Genomic DNA, 19,824 nt, shown 5'->3' on the forward strand with positions numbered 1-19,824 from the left:
CTGGCTTTCCAAACTCGGATTCAGATAACCCTGGCTTTCCAAACTCCAAATTTACCAGGAGGGGGCCAAGGCTGCAGATCAATCCCAGTTCTGGAATAATCGCACTTGTCCTGGTGACAGTGGCCAGGACTGCAGCAGAGTGTGTGGTCTGCTCAGGTATCTTGATCTGATCCAGATGCGGGTTTTACTGCCTTTCATCATTATTAAGAATTAACTCTGTGTCATTAGCACACCAAGCCATCAACTCAGACCCATCCGGCCATCTGGACAAGGCTCTTGCTAACAGCACGGAGCCCAGATGGATGCTGTTGAGAGAGTTGTGAGCGGAGATCAGCTAAGAGGAAGAGAGAGACAGAGAGAGAGAAAGACAGAATGGGATCCATTTGCCATATGCCCATTTCCTAGAGGTGGACACGGAGTCCCAGAAGACTGAGCCACGGTGGGACAAGCTGGGTGTTCCTCCTCTATGAGGAGGAACGCAGGGTGCACAGTAGGCAGTTGGGGGAAGCAGGTGCAGACAGGGAGTTAGGAGAGCAAGAGATTGATTGGGGTGACCCCTGCGGAAGGTACAGGAGGAGGAGGCAGAACTGGGCAGAAGCTTCAAGACCCCCACATGAACCTGATCGTACAAAGTACCTGCACAGGCTCTGATTAGAGGTGACTGCGCCCTGGCCCGCCACCTTCCCCGTCCCCGGCGGGTGCACTCAGAGGCACAGGCAGGCCCCGCAGGCTGCCGGCTGATGTGCCCCTTGCTGCAGGGGGAGCGGTAGATACTGCGCCAAAGGGAGGCCCAGCAACAGCCCCAGGGTGGGGCACCTGGAGTTGCGGTGGTCTCTTGCTGCGCGGCGAGGACCGTGACTCACACGCAGAGGGCAGCAGTGCCCTTGGTGGGATGGAGGGGATGCACTGAAGACACGGTCCGAGGCCCTGGATGCAGCCATGCTTGAAATCCACACCCAGACTTCTCAGTCATATTAACCAAGAGATCTCCCCTCTTCTAAAGCCAGATGTGTTCAGCGTTTTCTCTCACTCGCCAAGAATCTAACATTCTTCGTTAAGCCAGCTCCTTGAAGTCTGACAAGTGAATATTGTTTTTAGTTACTGGAATCCTGTTGAAACATCTTCACATGGTCAGCATGGTCTGTGCCCTCAACCACAGCCCCTGGGTCAAGGACAGCGACGGGAGACAGAGGGTGATCTGGTCCTAGGACAAATTTTAGAAGGTAGCATTCACATTCCTACCTCTGAAGTATGTTCAGATGTTAACAATTAAGTGGCTAAAATTCAATGTCATTTTTTTTCTCATGGGTGGTCTCCTATTGGGTAAAGTGGGTAATTGACATTTTTAAAAAATACATGATTTTCTGTGAGACTCAATAATCAATAAAAAGGAGTGGTCAAGAGTAGGACCCTGGAGCCGGCCCACCCGGGTGTGGGTGTGAGGCCAGCTCCACCGTGACCTTGGGCAGCCCACTCAGTCTTTGCACCTTGATATCTTCATCTGTAAAATGGGGAAATGATAGCACTCACCTCGGGGACCTGACAGGAAGATTAAATGAATTGTTGAATATCAATATGCCTAAAACAGTGACTGCCATGTAATGAGTCATAGAATACTCATCATCTATAATATAATAATCACCATCAATAACAACATAATAATCATCACCCGGAATACTTTTAGTACCATACCTAAACATTTCCATTTTTCTAAATTTGACCTTTGTACGAAGGAAGAGGTTGTTCCCACCCGTGACAGCTTGGACGGAGCTGGTGGGCAGACAGACGGCCAGACGCCACCTTCAGTTTGTCTTCTTCTGAGGAAAAACATGCAAGCAAAGACGACGCTCTATAACCCAATTTGAGTGTCTCATTACAATCATATAATGCTAACTGCCAGCTTTGTGTTCCATTCGGCAACTTGTTAAAGTAATTGAACAAAATATAACTAACGAACAATTATAATGAAGTTCATAATTAGGTCCTTGAAACACTTGATATGGAAAATATTTCAGATTCTTTTAAAAAACTAAACTCAAGTGAGGTGAGGCAGATACAGACATGGGAGAAGCTATGAATGGTTTCTCTGGTTCAAAATGAATCAAGCCCCCCGCCCGCCCCAGATCATTACTGAGCACCAGCCTCGTAGACCTAAGATGCTAATTTCAGTGAGACAGTGGATGTGACTGCCTGACCCAAGGTGTGGCACATAGTAGGTGTGCAAGAAATACTAGTTTCTTCCTTCCCCTTGGGCAGAAAGGTCAATGAGGGTAGGCAATGTCATCTACTACTGTGTATTCTGTGGGGCCTTGCCCAGGAGACCAGCACACAATAGATGCTTAGAAAGTGTAGCTAAAAAGAGAGAATGGAATCTGCTTCTTCCTGAGGACCTCCTTCCTCCCCAACTCAAGATTAGCAATGACTGCAGGGGGGTGGTTCACAAACTCAGACATGCAAGACCATAGTCATCTCGTGGGCTGGCCACCCTGACCCCCATTCCCACTCTCGAGGTGGAAAATCCAATGCTGAGACAGTAATTTCATAGTAGAGAAGCCTGGCAGATCCAGCCGCACGCGCGATCAAAGCTGACCTAGCCAGAAATGGGACCAACCGACAGCATGTGGCCCCAGAGACGATGCTTCATGGAGCATCACCTCCATGTGGTCCTGCCAAAGCTCACAACCGAATCCAAACAGAAGGAAGCATCAGGTGACTCAGTACTGCAGTCGTTGGCCTGTCCTCCTCCAAAGATCAGGGTCAGGTGCCTGGGTGGTGCAGTAGCTGGTGCAGTAGGTTGAGCATCTGACTCTTGATTTTGGCTCAGGTCATGATCTCGGGGTCGTGAGATCGAGGCCTGCAATGGGCTCTGCGCTCAGCAGGGAGTCTGCTTGAGATTCTCTCTCTCCCTCTCCCTCTGCCCCTCTGCCCTGCTCTCTCTATCTCAAATAAATAAATAAATCTTTAAAAAAAAAAAAAAGATCAGTGTCATGGAAGGCAATGGAAGTTTCGGGCAATGCTTCTGATTAACACAGGCTTAGGAGACAAGACTACCGAGAGCAGTGTGTGACTGGGGCTTTTGTTCTGCTCTGAAGGACATTATTGGGACAATTGATGAAATCTGAAAAAGGTCGTTAGATTGGGTAATAGCATTGTTTCTATGTTAATTCCCTGATTTCAACCATCGTGCTGTAGTTATGTAAGAGAATGCCTTTGTTTTTCGGGAATACACAATGGAGTATTTAGGGATAAAGGGACATTATGTCTGCAACGAACTCCAACAATTCGGAAGGAATATAGGTACGTGTGTGCGTACATATGTAAGGGGACAAGAAAAAGGAAAGCATAAAGCAGATGTCAACATTCAGGAAATTTGAGTCAAGGATATTGGGTATTTTTTGTGCTACGCTTGCAACTTTTATTCCAGTGTGAAATTATGTCACAAGAAATAAGGGGGTAGTGGGGGGAGAATTCTAGTGTCTGCTCCCCAGCATCCTTTGTAGCTCAGGGCGGCAGTGAGAAACAGCCCTGCTCGATGAACCAGAGGGAAAGTCTGCTGGGGATCTTTCAGGGAAAACATTCCCCACAGAGGGGGCCACAAGGACACTTCTTGCTGCCCAGGCCGCCCCGCACCACCGTGTCCTGCCACTGACACAGATGTGTGAGCATGGGATCCCGAAGCTATGGCAGCCACTTTGTGACCACGAGGAGGCAGCCAAGAAACAAAAGTGCTCACGTGAGTTCACAAAATGCCTGTACTCGGTAAATAAATCCTTTCTGTCTGCGCATTCCGTTGCTTGCTGCCAAAGCGTTCCCAGCTCTCCGAGTGCTTGCTACCCACCCAGGCCTTACCTCGGGAAGCCAGAGCCTCTCTGCACCTACAACCAGATCACAGATTCCTCATGGTTAGGTTTTCTTTAGAATATCGATGCTCCGGCTTCTCTACAAACCATTAAATCAGAATCTCTAGGAGTAGGGCCTGGGAATCAGTGTTTACAGCATATACACACCCCTGTGCACTAATCTTTTTTTTTTAAGATTTTATTCATTTATTTACTTATTTGAGAAAGAGAGAGAGCGTGCACACAAGGAGGGAGGGGCAGAGGGAGAGGGACAAGCAGACTCTGTGGTGGAAACGGAGCCCAACTCAGGACTTGACCCCACGACCCTGGGATCACGACCCGAGCCAAAACAAGAGTTGGATGCTCAACCAAGTGAGCCACCCAGGCAACCTCCCCCCCACACACACACCCCGCCAGCACACAAATCGTAAGTGTACATCTCAATGATGGTTTATTGTGGTAAAATACACATAACACAAAATTTACCATTTTAACCATTTATAAGTGCTCCATTCCATGGCACCTCCACATGGCTCTGCAGCCATGGCCACCATCCACCTCCAGAACTCTCCATCATCCCACTGAATACTAAGTCCCCATGCCCCTCTCCCTGCCCCAACCGCCAGATAACCTCTATTCTACTTTGTGTCTCTGAGTTTGCCTACTCAAGCTGTCTCATAGAGGTCACACAATGTCTTGGGTCTGGCCTCTCTCACTAAGCATGTTTTCAGCGTGTGTCTGTGTCATAACTTCGTTCCCTTTTCTGGCTGAGTAATATTCCCTTGTGTGGGTGGGCCACATCTTATTTCTGCAGTCATCTGTCGATGGACACTCAGGCTGTCTCCATCTTCTGGCTGTTGTGAATAGTGCTGCTGGGAACACTGGTGTGCAAACGTCTGTTTAAGTCCCTGAGTTCAAGTCTTTGGGGGAATATGCCTAGGATTGGAGTTGCGGGGTCAGACGGTAACCCTACGCTTAACTTTTTGAGGAACTGCCGAACTATTTCTTTTTTAAGATTTTATTTATTTATTTGAGAGAGCACAAGCAGGGAGGAGGGCAGAGGGAGAAGCAGACTCCCCGCTGAGCAGGGAGCCCGACGTGGGGCTCGATCCCAGGACCCTGACATCATGACCTGAGCTGAAGGCAGATGCTTAACCAACTGAGCCCCCCAGGCGCCCCTTGCCAAACTATTTCTGCAGTGGCTGCACCATTTCATATTCCCACCAGCAATGCAAAAGGCTGGATCTGCCCACAGCCTCACCAAAGCTCAATTTTTGGTACACATATATAAGCTCAAGTAACCACCAGGTGGATCAAAATGTAGAACAATCCTGCGCCCCAGAAGGCATCTTCTTGGCACAGTTATTGTTGAAAAGCTCCCCAGCCACCACAGGGTCAGGAACGGTGCCCTTGACTTTTTTTTTCTTTTTTAAGATTTTATTTATTTATTTGTCGCAGAGAGAGAGCACGCACGCACGCACACAAGCAGGGGGAGCGGCAGACAGAGGGAGAGGCAGGCTCCCTGCTGAGCAAGGAGCTCCATGTGGGGCTCGATCCCAGGACCCTGGGATCACGACCTGAGCCGAAGGCACATGCTTACTCAACCGACTGAGCCACCCAGGCACCACCACGCCCTCAACTTTTTGTGGTTCTCTCTCTAGAAAGGCTGCTGACTCCCAACCTAAAAATAAACCTCAGGTCTGAAGATGCAATATTAGAAATGACATCACCTTGACAGAGTGGCTAATAATGCTACGTATGGCGAGCAGGACCCATCGATCACAGGCTGCCGCCTTCCATTTGGGGAGGTGAGGAAGACCCCAGGACACAAGGGGGGGGGATGTGGGACGAGTCGGAGCGGCTGCCTGGCTGTCCATGCCCAAGCACAGAAATCTCAGCCTGCACCTCCCAGGCCTCTCCCCAAACTGTGAATGTGAAATCTAGCAGCCAGGCAGAAGGGCTGACCTCCCCGAATTCAATTTGCAAGGTCAACCATGCAAAAACCCAGGCTAATAGAATTGTCACATCTGCGTCCCAGCCGTTTACAACATGCTCTTGCCGGGCCTGAACATGAAAGCAATTATGTGATACATACTTGGCAAGAACCTGAGGTTCCCATCAGGGGGAGAGAGACACTGCCAATTCAGGTTATTCAAAAAAAAAAAAAAAAGAAAGAAAGAAAGAAAAGGAGGAAAGCCACAAAAACAAATTCATTATGAAAATTTCAAAATTTCCATTTCCCTAGAAATCACATATGAAGACCTAGGAACTGAATCCTTTTGAAAGCTCCATTGTTTTAAGAGTATAAATAGCATCCTCTTAAAAACCCGCAATTTCAATCAAGCTAGAATAATGGGAAATTCCATTCATGGAACGTTGTCTTTTAAAATTTCATGACACATGAATTCATTCCCCTCCGAATCTAATTAGAGGCTCCAACATATGAGAGGGTTTGTAACAGCACCAAAGTGACTTGGAAACCATACCTCGCAATTGATCTTTTTCCCTGGGGGATGATTTTTTTTTTTTAATCAACCACGACATTCGAGAACAACCCTCCCAAAATGACCCCCCAAAATGAGGCTTATCGAAAGGGGGATTCTCTCTGTTCTTTTGGGAGCTCTTCCCGAAAGGGTCAAGAAGGTGAAGGCCAGCATCCTGAGCCGGCCCATCTCTGGTGACCTTGGGCGAGGGCCTTGAACCCGGTGCCTTGTTCCCCATCTGCAAAGTGGGGGTAATGACAGCATCTGTGTGCTAGGCCTGCAGACAGTCAGGCCCGTGCCCCTGGAACAGTGCCTGGCGTGTGGTCGGTGCCACACGATGTCAGCTATGAGCCCCAGCCAGCCTGCGGCCCAGACGAATGGCTCCAGCCCCCGAGGCCTGTGGTCCTCAGCCTGCGCATTGGAGAACAGGGGTGCAACAGACCCCCTGGGGGAGCCACCGCCCTCAGCTACAAGGACAGCCCAGGCTGACCCATGGGTAGCTAGCACCTGGCTCAGCTGTCAGCGCGCAGAGGGGACCCGGGCAGTCATTACGCAAACTGCAGGGACCCCAGGGTGACCTGCCTCAGCCCCTTCCAGCCTAGGCTGGCTGGGCAGCTTCCCCCCCACCCCCACCAACGCTTTTTCGGTGTCTGGTTCCCAGGGGTGGTCCTTAAGCACTGATTGTCTGCAGGCAGAGGACTCCAGCCCCAGGCCACCCCGGAGCTCCCCTCCCACATGGGGACCCCTGTCTGTGCCATGGAGGATACCATCCCGGCTCTGCCAGGAGATACTGTGGGGAAAGAGGCGACCGGCAGCATTGCGGACTGCATAGGGGGGCTGCGGCCAGACTGCCTGGGGCCTTAACCCCAATTCTATCCCACCCCTTGTTAGCTGTAGGACCCCAGGCGAGTTAACCTCTACACCTCAGTCACCATTCTGTGGAAACAGGGATCATTAAAGTGTCTGCTTTGTGGGGGAGTTGTGAGGATTAAATCAGTTGCTGATTCAAGGGCTTTGATCAGCCTGGGTGCCCGGGGAGGGTTTGCTCAACGGGCGGCTTCTGCCAGGGCTCAGCCCACGTGCTCGAGTTGGCAGAAATGGACTTTATTTTTCCATAACGAAGATGAACTTCTCCCATGAACCCCAGTCTCCTAGGGACAGGACATACTAAAGATCCCATGTGGGGCTCCCCCTCTCTCCCCAAGGGGGCCATGCTTAAATCAGGGGGCAAGGGGGTGTGTCTTGCCACAGCAGGGGGTGGAGGGAACATTTTGTCATGGTCATCTCCTGCTGTGGTCCACACTGAGGCGGCTTCCTTGCTCCCTGGATCACTTCTGGCAGAGCCGGGGCTGGGGGGTGGGGGGGGGTGGCGTCCATGAGGACCCAAGAGGTCAGAGGAATCGCGCATGCCAAGCCTGAGAATGGTGTCAGACTATGTGAGCTGTTATGACCAAGTGATTGCAAGAGAAGCTGCGAAATCTCCCAACTGCTAAACTGGATCCAAATAATCAAACCATGAGAGTCAAGTAAGATACATTTGCAGGCTAGGTTTGAACCACTGGCTTGAGACGTCTGCTCCTTATTGTCAAATCCGCAGTTCACAGAAACCCCATTCTACAGATGGGAAAGCTGAGGCCCTGGGTGGTGGAGAGACACACCCACTGTGACCCGGCTGGCCAAGCCAGGACTTGACCCCAGAGTGTCAGTTTCAGAGCCAGCTTCCTAATAACAGCTGTCACCTTGACACAAAGCAGGCTCCCGCATCCCCAGCTTTCCCAGGGCTGCGCCCGCCCTTCTTCTAGTACTTACACCACGAGTTTGGCCCCGCTGTAAAGGAGCCCTGTTCTGATGGCTACTGCCACAGAACCACCCCAAACTTAGTAGCGCAGAACAAAAATAATTTTATTGTATTTCAAGGCTTCCATGGTTAGAAATTCAGGCAGAGCTCAACTGGGTAATTCTTCTGTTCCATGTGGTGTCAGCTGAGGTCACTCAGCGATATTCAGCTGACAGAGGACGGGTATGGAGGGTCAGAGACGGCTCCACTCCAGTGCCTGGGGCCCAGGCAGGGACGGCTGGAACTCTGGGCCAGAGCGCCCCCATGTGACTTCTCCAGCTTGGTGACCTCGAAATCTTCAGATTTTTAATTCAGATACAATTTACATAGAACACTGGGTACATTTAAGATGTACAACGTGTTGATTTGATACACTTATATATTGCAATGTGATCACCACCACCTTCTCTATCACATCAGGTAATTACCATTTCTTTTCTATAGTGAGCACATTTAAGATCTAGTCTGTAGCCACTTTGAAGGATCTAATACAGTATTGCTGACTTGACTCACTATGCTATGTCTTAGGTCTCCAGAACCTATTCCTCTTCTAGGTGCAAGTCCGTACCCTAAAACAGTATCTCCCCAATTCCCCCACCCCCCGGGCCCCGGTAACCACCATTCTGCTCGCTGGTTCTAAGACGTCCACGTTTTTAGATGCCACGTATAAGTGAGAGCATGTGGTATTGGTCTTTCTCTGACTTACCTCACTTAGCATAATGCCTTCGAGGTCCATCCACATTGTCACAAATGGCAGGACCCCCCCCCATACATATACACACATATGTAGAACATCTTTATCCATGCATCCACTGATGGACACGAAAGTCGCTTCCCTATCTTGGCAACTGTGAATAATGCTGCAGTGAGCACAGGAGTGCAGGTATCCCTTTGAGATCCTGTTTTCATTTTCTTTGCGTATATGCCCAGACTTCTTACACAGGGGTGGGCTTCCCCAGAGTGAGCAAGCCCCAAAAGAACGTGGTCGAGATCCATGGCTTTCCATGGCCAAGCATATAAACCACTGAGCAGCACCTGCCCCACACTAGGGATCAAGCCAGTCACCAGCCCACTCAGACGCAAGGAGACAGGGAATCCAGACACACCCCTCCCCGCCAGGAGCAGTGTCAAAGAATGTTCTACCACTTTTCTTTACCTGCCACAACCCTCAGGCACTTCTCCTCCTAGAGGAAATGCTCGCTCCCAGAAAACCACAATTTTGAAAGAGATTTATCCCAGATGAGTTGCTTCTCCTCAAAGGGTGGCCTGTTTTGGTTGAAATCTGGCTGATCCTCAAAACCCAATTCTTGTATTTGGGGTCTGTGCCCAGAAGACTCACTTGTGTTCATTACACGTGAACATTCGGAACCAGCAAAAAGTTTCTTCTTCAGAATTCTGTTTGGGAACTCTTCCAGGCAAAGACCCAGGCAAAGCTTCGGTTCTCTCTCCTCCCACACACTCAGGCCACCCTGCTTCATCCGGGGGTCACCGCCCCATGCAGAGCTAGTGACGCAGAGGAGGATGCAGGACCCTAAGCTTGAAGTTCAGCATCAGCTCTTTCCATACCCCCGGCTGAGGAGAATGAGGCTCAGAGAGGTTAAGTAACTTCCCTGTGGTCACACAGAAGTGGAACCATACTTCAGATCCAAGCCCTTGGATATAAAGTAGGGTTGCCAGATGTAGCAAAACTATAGGACAGCTAAGTTTGAATTTCAGATAAACAATGATTATTTTTTGGTGTAAATATGTCCCATGTTATATTTGGGATATATTTATACTAAAGATCTATTCACCGTTTGTCTGAAATTCAAATTTAACTGAACATCCTATGTTCTTTTAATTTTATTTTTTTTATTTTAAGTAGGCTCCGTACCCAACATGGGGCTCAAACTCATGACCCAAAGATCAAGAGTTGCATGCTCTACTGAGCCAGCCAGGCACCCCCTGAACATCCTAGATTTTATCTGGCAACCCAATTCCTGAGTCCATGATCTTAACCGCTACACTCCAGTGGCTTAGAGATTCCATGAGAGATACTGAATCATGATCCCATTGTCCCAGCCCCTGGATCCCACTGAGCCTGAAGCCATTGATAAGAGATGGCTTCCTGTCACAGTGCCAGTCTCAACTGAAATGAAGCCTTACCTATGGTTGGGACCAAGGGGTGGAGACAGGGAAAAAGTAAGGAGGAAGATTCCCATCCTCAAGGACCCGAGTGGGGCCAAGGAGACAGGACTCATACACAGAAAGGTGCTATGGGGTGTGATCCCATTTGCTGAGGCCTGGACAATTGAGAAGATATAATCCCTTTCTATTGCTGCATAATGAATTATCACAAACATAATAGCTTAAAGCAACATTCATGTATTACCTCATGGTTTCTGTAGACCAGGAGTCCAGGCATGGCTCAGCTCATTTTCAGCTCAGGGTGAAGGTCAGGCTGCATTCTCATCTGGAGGCCCAACTCGGGAAGGATCCCCTTCCAAGCTTCCCCAGATTTATGGCAGAATTCATTTCTTTGTGGCTGTAGAAGTCATGGTAGCTTGCTTCTTCAAAGCCAGAAGTCTCTGCTACTTGGAGTCTCTGACATCAGAGAAGGCCCAGAGCCTTTTATAAAGACTCACCTGATTAGGTCAGGCCCACCAAGATAGTCTTCCTTTTGATTAATGCAAAGTCGACCGATTAGGGACCTTAATTGCATCTGCAAAATCTCTTCACCTTTGCCATCTTCTGCTGGTCACAGGTCCCATCCCCATTCAAGAGGAGAAGGTAACGCAAAAGTATGGTGCTAAGGGAGGGAAGTATGGGGCCACACTGTAGGATGTGTCTTCCACAAAGGGGGACAAGTCAGTCCAGATTGGTACAGCAGGACAGGATTGCCAGGGAGAAAGGATGTGAGCCCATCTCTGACGGGCTGATGGTGAGGAGTGGGTGAGGAGTGGAGGGGGAAGGAGGGGAGGTGGAGAAAGAGGGAGGAGAGAGGGAATGAAGGGCAAGGGGGGAGCAGGAGCAGTGGCCCCCTAGGAGGGCTGAGACCTCCTGCCCACACAGCCCCTCCAACCAGCCAGTCCTGGCCCTGTGGGCGGGCTCAGATGAGGGGATGGGGGACAGCTAAACATTAATCCAGAGTCTCGCAGATTTTTGAAAGCCGGACATAAGATTTCACAGCTTTACTTTCCAGAGTTTGTGTTATAGAAGAACAGAGCACTTTCTCTCCCCCTCCCCCCACCCAATTTTCTTAATCTGGAAATCCATTCTCATAGGCACCAGGCCCCGGCTTGTTTTCCAGGCAACCTGTCATTCTGGGGAGGGATGGGGGAGCAGAGAGAGACAGAGGAGGTTAGACAGGCTGTCTCCTAGAGAAAGGAGGAGCAAGGGGGGTAAGGGGAAAAGGGCCAGCACCTGTGAAAAGATGAGAAGAAACAGAGGGGCTGGCTGCCCCCTACTCCTGAAAGGAAAGCCCCATGCTGCTCCAGGACCCCCATCCCAGTCCCTGTAACTGAGTATGGCTGGGTTTCCGGTGGGGGTCACGTGACCCAAACGGTCCAAAGACCTTCAACACCAGAACTCGGGATGGAACCCCCAGGAGGAAAATCCTTCTCCCCTCTCAGCACTGAGAGGACACAATCCTGGAGCGGGAGGTACCCAGGTTGGCAGAGTGAGAGGAGAAGCCATCTGAGAATGCAGTCAACACAGAGGAAGGTGAAGCTGATACATGGGAGACAGGGAACCCTGATGCCATTAGAGCCCCTGGATCCAGCCACACCTGAAGCTAATCCTGGCACTGGAGTCTTCAAACCTATGTACCGATAATATCCTTCTATTTGCTTGAGCCAGTTTGGGATGGGGTTTCTGTTTCTTGTAGCCAACAAAATCCTGAGTCGTGATTGAAAAAAGGAAGTGGGCCCCACAAAGAACTGGACCTTGCCATAAGCAAGTGAATGGTAAGCGGGAATGCAAGAATGATAAACTCAAAGCCCAGAACATTAAAACTAGGGCCAAGCCATGTGCGGCTCCTCGACAACCACACCTTTTCACTCCCCTAAAACCCACCCTGACTTATGACTTAGCCATTTGAGGCAGGGAAAGAAGGCAGGAGCAGGAAGAAGAGGGAGGGCATCCCAAGCAACATGAAGAGGTTTGCAGACCAATCCCGCCCAACATGAGTTAATGAACAACTGCTTCTCCCCTGGAAGGCATCTAATGAAATTACGAGACCATCCACTTACTGCTGGGATGGTCAAGGGTGCGCTCCGACATGATCAACCGCAACAGCCGAGCCAGCGCTTGGCTTGTGATGAAGCTTAAACATAATCTTAATAGGCCTTTACTTATTTGCTTATGACAGTCTTGAAGACACGGGGACGAAATGGCAGCAGGTTTTTAGAACTGACGGCAAAGGCAGTCGTGGCCCGGAGAGAAAGAACCGCAGCTCGTCAAAGCCAGTTCAGGCTTCTGGCCAAATCCGACAGGTTCCTGCCGGCCCCGGCTGTGTGTTCAACACCGATGTGCTTGATGAACCACAGCGGTTCTCGAGTTCTGGGCACAAGGGGTGCTGGGGCCACGGTGAGAGGAGAGAGGACGAGGAGACAGGAGAAAGCTGGAACGTCTTACCACCCAGCTCCCAATCCAGCCCTATCCTCTGCCCCACCACCCTCTAAATGTGCATCCACGGACGTCACTGCTGGACTCAAAATCCTCGTGGCTTCCTGGTGGCCCTCGGAACACAGTCCTCACTCCACATTCTGCACCGCGGCCCCTCCCCCACTCGGCTCTGTACCCTTTCTCAAAATCCAATGTACTCTTCTCTCCTTTGTTCCTCTGGGTCAGTCCATTCCCTTCTTGGGACCACGGCTCTGGCTCGCTCTCCTCTGCCCACGGGCTCACCTCCCACCTTCTCGCGGTGCATCTTCCCTCGGAGGCCAGGCCTCAGCGCCGTCTCCTTGGAGAGGCCTCAACCATGGTGTCTGGTCGGACCTTCTCTCCTTTCCTTGCTGATCGCCTGTCTTCTTGCCCGATGTGCTCACTCCACGGCACAAGGGGTTCACCACGCTTCGGTGACCACTGGCCCCAGTGACAAACAGGGTACGTTGCTGAAAGAGTAAGTTAGTGCCCGGTCCCCAGCCCTGCAGATACCCAGGAAAAGCCGCCTGACTTGGACACAGAAAGGTATCCCCAAACTGGAAGCTGCTCGGGGCCCAGGCTGAGGGCCAAGGCGTGAGCAGCTACAGTCGGGCAAGGCAATGTGAGACGGGGAGGTCTCCCGGCCGGCCCGCATGTGCTGCGTGGGCGTGGGCGCCGGGCTCGCGTCCCTCACCCTGACCGAAAACACAGACACCTGACGTGTCCACTGCCCTGTTCTTCTGGGTTCGGACAAGTGTGTAATGTCAACGCGCACACACGTGCCCGTGTTCACACACAACGCATATACACACACGGCCAAAATGTTATAAAAGCCAACAAGTTTGCCTCATAAACTTTACAATTTATCTTCAAAATGCAGCCACACAAACACAAGGAAGCATCGCCTTCCCACGCACACACGCACGCACGCCCCCGTTTGAGGCTTCCGTTTGAGCCAGGCTGGGGGGACTCATGATAGCAGCTGAGTCTGTACCCCAATGACAAGCACCTACCCCGTAAATCTGTGTGCGGCTTTCCCTTTGAAGGCCGGAGTCCAGAGTTGGGGACGTGGCTGGGCCCTCAAAGGGAGCTCATTCCCCACAAGCCCTTGCCCTGGGCACCTGAAGCCCAACGGGAGGGTCTCTCCTGTCCACAAACATCCACAGTGACAGTGGGTTAAAAGGTCAAGGAGACACCCTTCCCGAGCCTCGGGGGGCTCAGGCCATTTGCTAGGGGCTTGCTAGGGGCTGGGGATCCAGATGAGGGAGCAGGTCTGGGGTCCTCCGGGGCTCGGAATGCAGGGAGGGGGCCAGCAGGTGCCCACAGCAAGAGGGGTCGTTCTGAAGCCAGTGCAGAGAAGCATGGCACAAAGGGAGGGCGCAGAGTTGAGTGTCAAGGACCAAGTGACCCAGACACAGTGCTCCAGGGTCCCTAGGATTGCCTGCACATGCGAGGAGCTGGGGGTGGGCGCGGTCCCCCGCACCCCTGAGAAAGTTCCTGGAGGTGGGAAGACGGACCCAGAGGACAGCTGCTCAGAGGCCTGGCAGCCCCCTGCAGGGCGGCACTGCAGGACCCCGTGCTCCTGGCGAGGCTAGGGACTCAGGCGTGGTGGGGAAACAGGGGGATGGGAAGGAGACTGGGGGGTAAAAGCAGGCATCGCAAAGGAATGGCAGCTGACCAGCAGGTGCTTTCAGGGCAATACTCGAGCCAAGGCACATCACGGGAGAGCCCGCACCATGGGCGTTCGAGGGCTGTTGTTCAGATCATCTGGCTCTCGTTAATGAAGTTGTCCCACGCAGCTTATTAATACAGATGTGTGGGCTTGGCCAGCCTGGGGGTCTGCCTGGAACTGAAAGGGCATGGCAGTGAAGCCTGAACAACGCCTCTGGCAAGTCGGTGTGACAGGGGCTCCAAGCCTCCCGCGGAGTCAGGCCCGAGTCCCAGGAGGGAGGCCGGCAGGCCGGTCCCACGGGGGGAGACGAGCTCAGCCCAGGGTCAGTCGACAGCCAGGGGTCCTGACCGCCCAGCTCTTCCAGCACGGGGCTCACAGCTCCTGAGGACCACTCTCCCGTCTTTCTCAGCAGCAGGACCCGACCGTGTTTGCAAAGTGAGGGAGGCAGAGGGAGGCCCCCAAACACGCCCCGGGAAGACGTTAGGTTCTGTGGCCAAGAGATTTAAGGCAGCACATGAAAGTGAGCCTGCGAATCAATAGGTGTTAAAATAGCAGAATGATCCTGGATTCCTGGAGTGGGGCCATCGTGATCATAGAGGTCTTATGTGTGGAAGTGGGGGGCAGGAGGCACTGCAGGCTCTGAGGATGGAGGGATGAGCCAGCAGTCACGGATGAGGGCACCTCCGGAAGCTGGAAAAGGCAAGGAAGAGACTCTCCCCTGGAGCCTCCAGGAAGAACGCAGCCGGCCCGCACCCTGACTTTAGCTCAGGGAGATCTGCATCAGGCTTCTGACCTCCAGAACGGCAACAAATTTGTGTTTTAAGCCACTAAGTTTGTGGTAATTTGTTACAGCGGCAACGAGAAACAAATGCGAAAAAGGTGACAGGTCCTGTTTAAAAACGCTCAGACAGGGCGCCTGGGTGGCTCAGATGGTTAAGCGTCTGCTTTCAGCTCAGGTCATGATCCCGGGGCCCTGGGATCGAGCCCCGCGTCGGGCTCCCTGCTCCGTGGGGAGCCTGCTTCTCCCTCTGCCTCTGCCTCTCTCTCTCTCTCCCTGTCTCTCATGAATAAAATCTTTAAAAAAATAAAACAAAATAAAATAAAAACGCTCAAACGTCCAAACACCCTTGCTGCTAGAGGTGGCCCTGTGGCCCATGTCGGGTCACATAGGTACTAGCAGAGGCCCACGGGGTGGGGTTTCCAGAAAAGCCACTGTTCCGCTGATGAAAAGGGATAGACCGGAGAGAGGGGGCCTTCTGCCCCTGACCCAGCCCTCTTGGCACTTCCTGCTCTTTCCTGCCGGGAACACAATGGAAGGTGAGAGGCAGGGCGGCCGCAGACGGGGAATGGCGGAGCGCAGATGGGCACTGCTCATCCCACAGTCACGACCCAGGCCCCGGGTATGCGCCTGCCTCCGCCTTCCCGAGACAGGAGAGAAAGTAGCCCCCACCAGGCCGAGCCTGGATTCTGTGACGCCATCCCAGCGACACACGGTTCTTGCGATGACAGGGGTTGTGGTCCGGGTACCTGGCTGCTTGGAACCATGGGGAGCCCAGGGTAAGGACGGGCCTGTCCTCCAGGAAGCTGGCTTCATGGTGAAAAGTCCCCACTGGCCACTCGGTCACCCGGGGCCCAGGAATGTCCCACCCGCATGGCCAAACATCCCCCCAGGGCGCAGCCCCCAGCTGGCCCCTCAGCACAAGCAGCTTCGGACACGGATCCAGTCACCCCTCCAGAGAAAACGCCAGCACGTCACACACGCAGGTGTGTGCACATAAATGTATATATATAGACGTTTATTGCATAAATTCCTCATAGTGCTTTCCCCCTGTATTTTTATAATCCAGAAGAAAAGGGATTCGAAAAAGGTCTTCATTGTGCTCAGTTTTTAAAAATACAAAACGAACATGAGGATTACAGGAATTCGTTAACGTGCTGAACTGAGAGTACATACGAACTGCCCGGTGATCTAACCCGTGACTCGATTTACAGCTGCTGAGAACACAGCTTCCACACGAGGTTCCAAGAGCCCCCGGAGGGGGGAGGAGCAGCGAGGCCGTGTCCCCTGAGGCCAGGCAGCCCCGACGCAGGAGGACCCGTGACCGCTGCCCGGGCGGCCGGCCGCTTCCCCGAGAGCAACTCCACCCCGCAGGGCGGACATCCAGTTTTCAAGCACCCACACGCACCGGATAGCGAATGTGACAACATTTTTAAACCATTTGAAGTCCATGAAATAAGGAGACCCTGTTAAAGCACGAAACCCACGAGTTGTCAAGCGGGAGCTTCTGCTCGCCAGGCAGCGTGGTCTGGTGGGCACGACACGTGGCTGCACCAGACCCGCAGGAGTGGTCGGCCGCCGGGGACCAGTCCACGTGCCACAGCGGACGGCCAGGCCCTGAGGGACGACAGCCAGAGCCAGGAGACCCACGGAAAAGGGAGACACAGATTTACACCTGAAGAGAGCAAAGGGGACTACAGGCCCAAGGCTGAAGGCAAGCTCACTCCTCAGAGGGGCACCGCCGCCGCCAGAGCGCCAGCCCGTGCGGAAAGCGTGGCCGTGACCGTGGCCATCAGCCACAACCGTCCACACCCGGGTGACCCCGGCTCCTCGCGGCGCGTGCAAGAACACTTGTGCAAAGATGCACACTCTCCACGCCTCGCCACACACACAACCAAACGCTCCCTCTCGGCCTCTGAAGGTCAGGACGTGGCCCGGGACGACGTGGGGAAGCCACCAGACGCAAGTGCGGGACAGACACGACTTTTCTCCAAGCCTGTGGACACTTGCCTTCCCAAAGTAACATCCTGAGCCCACGGAAGTCACAGCACAGATGCGACTGGCAGGGTGCTGGCCGAGCTGGTGCGACTCAGAAGTCCTGCAGCTCTGGGATGTCCCGGTACAAATCCAGGGTCTCGGGGTTCGAGAAGGCCCCCCGGTGCTCCACGCCTTTTCCAGCGATGATCTGCTTCACAGCCACCTCCACTTTCTTGCCGTTGAGGGTGTACTGCCGGGGAGGGGGCGGACAAAAGAAACACAGCGGCTGAGCCTCAAGGGGAAGAGAGCCCTCAGCTCCCGGGTCCGCGCACGTGCAAACCACAGACCGAAGGACCAAACCGCGGACCCAAGGACCAAACCGAGGACCGAACGTGCAAACCGCAGACGGACATGCAAACCGCAGACTGAAGGACCAAACCACGGACTGAAGGACCAAACCGCAGACCGAACGTGCAAACCGCAGATGGAACATGCAAACCGTGTACCGAACGACCAAACCGTGGACTGAACTGCAAACTGTGGACCAAACGACCAAACCGCAGACGGAACGTGCAAACCGTCTACCGAACGACCAAACCGCAGACCGAATGTGCAAACCGCAGACCGAACATGCAAACCATGGACGGAACGTCCAAACCGCAAACCCGTGGACCGAACATGCAAACCGCGGACCGACGGTGCAAACTGCAGACCGAATGACCAAACCGCAGACCAAACGACCAAACTGTGGACCGAATGACCAAACCATGGACCAAACGTGCAAACCACAGACCCGCGGACCGAACATACAAAGCACGGACCGAAGGACCAAACCGCGGACCGAATGACCTCGGCCTGGAGCCCGCCACGCAGGTGCGCCGGGGAGGGGGCCTTCCACCCGGTGAGCACGTGGCACTTGGGCCACCGCATCTGGGGGACTGTGGGCTGATTCCCAAAGCCCAGTTGGCCTCCTCGAGCATGAAGGGGGGCCCAGCACCTCTCCCTGCCGGGAGGACAGGAGTCCAGGGGGCTCAGACCCTGACAGCTCTGGCAAGTGCCTCACTGTCAGGCTGTGTTTCTATTTCGTCAGTTACAGTAACTTCATTACCCTTCTCTGTATCATAAAATCGGGCCATCAGCATCCTGTCAGCAGCAGGCTGGCTTCCCGCCACCTCGTCACCATCAACTGGCCAGCGAGCCTCGTCCACGAGCCTCACCAAGCTTCCCCCTAATCTTCCCTCAGAACCGTTCGTCGGGTCGGGATGGGGTATTACTTTCCTCACAGCCAGACTCCTTCCAAATGTTCAAAATTCCCCCTAAAATCTGTGGCCTGCATGTTCCGCCTTTGATCCCCATGCTTCTGGAGGCAGTGCCGGATGTCCGGGGGCCAGGGGACTCGAGGACAGAGCCCTTCAGTAAAACGGCGGTGCCCTGATCTCTCCTCCTTGGGCACTATTTTTTTTTTTAACCTGAGATGTAATTAAAATTCATTCATTTGAAAAACTCAGGCGAAGTGTGAACTAATTAAGGATCTAAGTGCTAGCTTCCGAGGGACTGCCTGTCACTTGGGTGTTGGCCCCTCTCGCCCCAAAATGCAAGAGTCTCACGCGCTGTATGGGCTTGTAAGCTTTACACAAAAGCTCCAAGAACGGCTCAGGGGAGCTAATAATTTATATCTTCCATCAGCTGAAGAAAGAAGACCGTGTTTCAGAAGAAATCCTGCTACTGCTTCCTCTGGTGGGGAGGGTGGTGGGGAGGCAGAGACCCCCACGCCCACCGGCCGCTGCTTGGGCCTCCCTGGGGCATGCGCCTCATGCTGCCTCCCGCTGGGATGGGCCAGGCGTCTCAACCCTGAGCAGGGACAAAGATGTGCGGGGGTCAGGGCAGTCGTGGCTGCCTGGGGCCTGTCGGCCTCGCAATTCCCCAAGAGCCCCAAGTCTCCTTGGCCGGGCCACCCCCTCCCCAGCGCACGACACACGGGGCCACCCCAAATCCATTAGTTCAGATCAGGAGGATCTGAAAACACAAGGGCCTTGAAAAATCTCAGGGAACCCTGGAGTGACTTCCCAACCCAACCAGACAGCGGAGACAGCACCTGCGGAGAGCAGGGGCTGACAGCAACCCGAGCGCCATGCTGAGGACAGAAAGACGGGCCACCATTTCCCATATCTCTCGGATAAACCGTGCCACTAATCTCATGAGCACGCACAGTTGGGGAATAACCTTCCAGCAGCAAAGGACACACGTCCTGTTTCAACAAAAGAAAGCCAAGGGGAAAATCAAACTCTCGTGCTCCAGAATGTTCCAGAAGCAGACAGAACTGGTTCACTGAAGGAAACCTTAGGCCCTCATCAGAAGGCAGTAAGTATCACGGACTCAAGAAGTGCCTTCCCTCCCTGCGAGAGCCACGGTCCCCAGAGTCACCAGGAGTCAGCAACCGAGACAGAGAGAACTCCCAAGCTTGAGACACTTCCTGTGCATAACCAAAATTTAAAAGAAGCGGGTGGACAGGCCCTGCTCGGGGCACCATCAGAGCTGTGCTCCCGTGGGGCCCAGTCAGCAGGCTCGGCGCCGTGTCCCCGTCAGAGAATCGCTGTTCTGCAGACTTCCGTACA

The 19,824-nt window shown here is 53.1% G+C and overlaps 1 protein-coding gene across 2 annotated transcripts in view; it reads right to left on the reverse strand.

Annotated features, from left to right (window-relative positions):
• Positions 1-16,233: 16,233 nt before the first annotated feature.
• The window catches only part of AACS (acetoacetyl-CoA synthetase), a 52,613-nt gene continuing 49,022 nt past the window's right edge, over positions 16,234-19,824 (reverse strand). For both annotated transcript variants that reach the window (XM_035016821.1, XM_035016820.1), the window contains one exon: positions 16,234-17,459. In XM_035016821.1, coding sequence (XP_034872712.1) covers positions 17,322-17,459 — 138 coding nt within the window. In that variant the 3' untranslated portion in view covers positions 16,234-17,321. The remainder of the gene's footprint in view (positions 17,460-19,824) is intronic.

Source organism: Mirounga leonina, unplaced genomic scaffold (genome assembly GCF_011800145.1).
Source record: "Mirounga leonina isolate KUSES-001 unplaced genomic scaffold, KU_Mleo_1.0 Mir_171, whole genome shotgun sequence".
NCBI lineage: Eukaryota > Metazoa > Chordata > Mammalia > Carnivora > Phocidae > Mirounga > Mirounga leonina.